Source organism: Nematolebias whitei, chromosome 5 (assembly GCF_014905685.2).
Source record: "Nematolebias whitei isolate Nwh7 chromosome 5, NemWhi1, whole genome shotgun sequence".
In the NCBI taxonomy this organism is placed as follows: Eukaryota; Metazoa; Chordata; class Actinopteri; order Cyprinodontiformes; family Rivulidae; genus Nematolebias; species Nematolebias whitei.
This window is the reverse complement of record NC_056502.1, coordinates 38,049,205-38,055,204: the sequence shown is the minus strand read 5'-3', so window position 1 is coordinate 38,055,204 and position 6,000 is coordinate 38,049,205. Positions and strand designations below refer to the sequence as shown.

General features: G+C 42.8%; 1 protein-coding gene across 1 annotated transcript in view; it reads left to right on the top strand.

Annotated features, from left to right (window-relative positions):
- Positions 1-4,076: 4,076 nt before the first annotated feature.
- snap91a (synaptosome associated protein 91a) overlaps positions 4,077-6,000 on the top strand; it is a gene marked incomplete at its 5' end in the record, with an annotated part of 50,799 nt that continues 48,875 nt past the window's right edge. Inside the window, 1 exon segment of the mRNA XM_037676443.1 lies at positions 4,077-4,152. Coding sequence (XP_037532371.1) covers positions 4,077-4,152 — 76 coding nt within the window.

Here is a 6,000-nt window from a genome sequence, read left to right as displayed (position 1 = left end):
TCATCTTTTTCAGCAGTCAGCCTCACTTGAAAACTCCCAACACATGCCTCTTAAAGGGACCGGCCCGGTGCCACTTGGCTTGCTTTGTGAATGAGAGAGGGGTCTTTGTGCACCCCCACTTTCACACACACATGCACATGTACTGAATACACTCCTCTTACAGTGCATGTTTAATCTTGGACAGATGTGACTCACTCCCTCTCTCGTTTTCTTTCTCAGAATTACATGAACTCCATCGTTAGATGTTTATTCCAAGGACCTGCCGGTGATGCAGCTGCAGATCAGATCTTGAAAAGTTTACAGCTGTTCTAATAAATCTGAGACACCCTACAGATTTCTTTTAGACGCTTACGTTTGTAATCTTTGGCATTCTTCACTAAGCGTACTTGCGCTCTGGCAGACTTCACGGGGCTTGGCGTGTGCTCAGAATAGCCTGATATTTGCGAAGTTGTAAAAGCACATCTTCAGCTGTTCTTCTGAGCATGAGCTCTGCACCGTCACATCGAGCTGCTCCTGAGCAGGGCGCTCACGCTGATGACATCACTTTGTGGTGCTCAGTGCAACACCTCTGAATAAACACGAAGAAGAACATTTCATTAAAAAGTTGACTGCCAACTGTTCTTGGGAAATAAAAGAGTTAAAACTCTGCTTCTTAAACAACTCAAACTATTTTCAGCTCAGATGGGCTATCTTTATCTCACTTTGTTGTGACAGTCTTTGAAGGTGACAAGTAGACTGTTGTTTTTAGATGTGATTAGTAACTAGTTCTGAGTTTACTCCCTCGATGTGTGTGTGTCTGACAGGAGGATGTATGGTTTTCTCAACACATCCATGCACCAGATACTGTAACGTAAAGATAATAAGATGTGGTCTGTATGAAAACATTGGTTAAGTTTAACTGACCTTACCGTCTGATTTACTGAACCAAGACAAAAAAAACAACAAAAAACATTTTGTGTTGCTCCTGAACTACTTTACCTTAAATGGAAGTTCCTAAATCAAGGGTTTTACTGTAGGTCAGTGTTAATAACCATTAAATGTAGTCAAATTTATTCATTATATAATACCATATTTTTCACTCTATAAGTTGCAGTTTTTTGCATAATTTGCTCGCCCTGCGACTTATACTCAGAAGCAACGTATTTATGGATTTTTTCCATATTTATAAACCAGTTTTTGTCTGAGATATGACCGTTTCCATTCATTGACTGAAAATATTGAACACTACCATTTTCAGCCACTAGATGGCACTCGAGTAGTATGGCATGCCGTTGTGTCATGTAATAGGTAAAAATGGCTATTAATGACACAACCGGCTTGCCATAGACTGCCACCTTCGTCCAGCTCACCTGGAGCAACCGTCAAAAATCAGCTTCATTTCGCTGCGCCGCCCCAGAGAAATGCAGCTCATTTGACCATTGAAGCACATTTATTAAGTGAACGTTCAACTGAGACACATCTTTGCTTTAATTTCAAGCAAGCAAAATTAGTTTTTAAATGTTATTCTTGTTAAATTCTTGTTAAAGTCCTCCCGTGCATGCTCGCACGGTCGCTGTTTGGCAGCCAATCCATTTTTGGCACAACAACAACCCACATTTCCGGATGGTCAGCGGTGACGTGTAGGGGTGTAACGTACGCTAAAATCACATTTCAGTTCGGTTCAGTTTCAAGGAGGGATCGGTTCGCTTAATTTTCAGTACAAAAAAAGCCAAAATAAAGATTTACTAAATGTTTATTTTGAAAATATGCCAAGTAAACAAGTTCAGTCATCACAGACTTCTTAGCTGGAGGTGATCTGGTGGATGAAGAGGACTCAACTTTATCTCGTTGACATCCTCAGACAGCAAACAACACAAAAGAGATAAAAAATTGAGTTAACAAGATTATAATTTTAAATTTAAAAAAGTTAATTAGATCACAATAATACAATAACAATACCTCTTCTTGCATGGTCATCATTTCTGTTGAATATTCTTTCTCGCTCATCATCATGTGGCAGGGCTTTAATCTGGGGTCGGTCTTGTTGACAATATCAGTTTTAGCTTTTTCATAAAGTGCTGCTACAACTTTTTGGCTGAAGTGTTGATGTGATGGGATGTTGTAGGCAGTGGGGCTCAAGAACTTTAATCATATGTCTATATTCTGATTTACTTCATTTTGTATATTGCTTTGTGTGATGCCTGTTTTTTTGTCTGTACAGCACTTTGGTTGGCTTTGTAGCTGTTTTAAGTGCTCTATACATAAAATGGTATGGTATGGTACATGTTTAAATCCGGCACATCAACAACAGAAACGTAGATCCATAGCTTTAAAAACTCCTACAGCTTGTGTTATTGCTTTGGACCAATCTGAATTACCTGATAATGGTTGTTTAAATGCTGCTGTTATCGCTCTTTGTGACAAGCTACGTTCACATGTGGATGATGTCATTTAAAATGCTTTAACAAGTTAGACGTGTTGCCTGCTGCAGATCTGATCTCAGTGAAACAACGTTGACACACAGCTTTATATATATATATATATATGTGTGTGTGTGTGTAAACTGCCCACACGTATTTTTTGATGGAAGTCTTCCTTTCTAGTTTTTATACTGCTTAAAAGTATAGTTTCTTCAAATGATCAGGGTAACCAAAAATAAATCTATGGTGGCCAAGGCCACCATTGTCCCCTCTCTAGCTCCATCATTGCACCTGGTGGTGTATAAAATCACTTCCTTGCACCTGGTGGTGTATAAAATCACTTCCTTCTCTCGCCTGGATCCATCATTCTCTACCACCTTGGACAGATTGCTTCTTCTCTTCTTTTATACAGTGTAACTCCTCCCCACTTGAAAATCCATCCATCCATCATACATCTATCCATTATCTTTACCCACTTCTTCCTTTTTGGGTCGCAGGGGTCACTGGTGCCCATATCCAGCAGTCACTGTGTGAGAGGTAGGGGACACCCTGGACATGTCTCCAGTCCATCACAGGGACACATAGAGACAGATGAGACAAACAACCATTCACTCTCTCACTCACACCTAGGGACAATTTAGAGTTACCAATCAGCCTAACATGCATGTTTTTGGTCTGTGGGAGAAAACCGGAGTACCTGGAGAAAACCTACACATGCACGGCGAGAACATGCAAAATCCACCAAGAAAGGTCCCCCGGCCGGGATTTGAACCAGGGCGACCTGCTCACTGAGAGGCAGCAGCTCGATCAACTGCACCACTATGCAGCCCCCAAAGCTTACTCACCTTCCCTGTTCAGTTCCAGTCCAGTAAAACACTCGTCTCCAAAACTACAAAACATTCACTATTCAAATGATGGGGGACATCGGGGTACAGCTTCTTTACTCAAAGGAACATCTGATGATCATAGCGCTGCATGTTATTTTTATTTTTTTACTAAGGCAGATAGACATCAGTTTTACATTTTAAACAACTGTTATGTAAACTTAAAGAGTATAACACAAGTGCTAATAAAGCTGCACATTTAAGTTTATGTTTTTTCCATAAAGAGTACATGAGATATCTGAGGCCCTTAACCAAATAGTGCTTCTTTTCATTCGTTTGTCACATCATCTTTTTAAATAATTGGGTTTGAACTCTGAAGCAGTGATGGATTTTACAACATTGAGGGGGGGTTGGGTTCTGACTCGTCCCCTTTGTGTCCCCTCTCTGCTCCAGCTGTTGAAGTGAAGCCTTAAAAACCGACACGATGGGATGTGAAGCTGCTTCTGTAGTGCCCCGGTTGTTTCTAAACTGCAGATGATATGAATAACGGAGATAAATTATGATGAAGCAGTTACCCAAAAGGTGTAGGGTACTGTGTGGACACCAGTCCACCAGTAACCTTTATCTTCTGATAAGGCTGAGAAAGGGGATGTCTCCTCCTAGTACGCACCAACAGACAGCTTGAGGACATTTATGGACAAAAAGTCGACACAATTAACTTTTGTATTGATGCACCAGGTAACTAACTGCATGCAGACACATATCCCAGCTCGGCTCAGTTTATGTCAAAATAAAAAGATTGTTTTTTTGTTCAGCAAACATGTTTTTTTTCTGCTTTTGTCTTTTCCTGCAGAAATTTCTCCAGTTCCTGGCATCTAGGAACACCCTGTTTAACCTCAGCAACTTCCTGGACAAAACTGGCTCTCACGGTGCGTGATATTTGTTCCTACCTCTGCAGGCCATTGTTCATAACCTTAAACGAGTCCAGTGTTTCACACTCACATCAAGGCTGGGGGAGGAAATATCTCTGGCTGGTAGAAAGAAATAAAATTAAAAAAGGGAGTTAAAAGCAGCCTGTCTGTCTCCAGTAGCATCTCCTCTAATCTTTGTTCCCTTCAGATGGTCTCGTCTCCATGGAAATGAGCCCGTCACCCACGGTGATAAACACCAGGTTCACAGCCTCCTGTCACTCTTTTCTACTTGAGCACCAGCAGAGTTTAGTGAGCCGATTTCATTTAGACTTTTAATTCTAGCCTTTAATTTTATTCTGTGATCAGACACTCAAGAAGGGAAAACACTGACAAAATGGTTCAACAATAACAAAAATAAAATTACATACATAAAGGTCCAATTATTATTTTATTTAACATTTAGTCAAAAGAGGCTAGTATTTATTGTTACTTCAGTAGTCTGATTTTGGTTGTGGTTTGTTATATATATATATATGTATATATGTGCGCCTCCTTGAATCGCCACCTTATCGTGGTGGAGGAGTTTGTGCGCCTGAATGATCCTAGGAGCTATGCTGTTGGGGGCAATTATAAATGCCCCTGGTAGGGTCTCCCAAAGCAGATTGGTCCTAGGTGACAGGCCAGACAAAGAGCGATTCAGAAGATTTTTATGGACAAAACAAAACAAGGAACTCAGTGTCCCTTGCCTGGGCGTGGGTTACCGGGGGAGGGGCTCGTTGGCGAGCACCTGGTGACCGGGTCTCTACCCATGGGGCCCGGTCGGGCTCAGCCCGAAGGAGCAGCGTGGGTTTGCCTTCCTGTGGACCCACCACCTGCAGGAAGGGCCATAAAAGTTGGGTGCATGATGCTATGGGCAGTGGCCGAAGGCAGGGACCTTGGCGCTCTGACCCTGACTTACCAAAGCTGGCTCTTGGGACATTGAGTCTGAGTGGGACATGTTCCGCGCCTCGCTTGTTGAGGTAGCTGCCTTGAGCTGTGGCTTCAAGGTTGTTGGTGCTTCTCGCGGTGGCCATCCACGAACTCTGTGGTGGACACCCCGGGTTAGGGAGGCTGTCAAGCTGAAGACGGAGTCCTATCGGGCCTTGTTGGCCAGTGGGACTCTGGAGGCAACTGAGGAGTACCGGACGGCCAAGTGTTGTGCAGCCTTGGCTGTTGCTGAGGCAAAAGCTCTGATGTGGGAGGAGTTCTCTGAGACCTTGGATAGAGACTCTGTCGGCTCCAAGGAGATTCTGGCAAACCATCAGGCGGCTGAGGAGGGGAAAGCAGCACTTTACTAACACTGTGTTCAGTGAAGGTGGGGTGCTGTTGACCTCAACCAGTGATGTCATCGGAAGGAGTACTTCTCGGACCTTCTCAATCCCTGGCTTTCAACAATGTATGATTTTTGTTGATCCTGTATGCATCACACTGTGTTAGCCATTATGTTATTATCTGCTATTGTTTTGTTTCTATATTTTGATTTTACATTATGTTTTGTGTTGCTGTGTGCTTTACCTGTTTGTTTCTGTTTGTACAACATTTTGGTTGGCCCTGTCGCTGTTTAAAGTGCTTTATAAATAAAATGGTATGGTATGGTATGGTATCCCACTAGCACGTCTTCCATGGAGGAAGCTGAGTCGGGGAACTTTGGGGTTGATCCGTCCATAATCATGGCTGAGGTTGCCTAGGTAGTTAAAAAGCTCAGAGGCAGAAGGACTCCGGGAGTGGATGAGATTCATCCTGATTTCCTTAAGGCTCTGGATGTTGTGGGGCTGTCTTGGCTGACACACCTTTGCAACGTCGCGTGGACATCTCCTTAGATAGAGA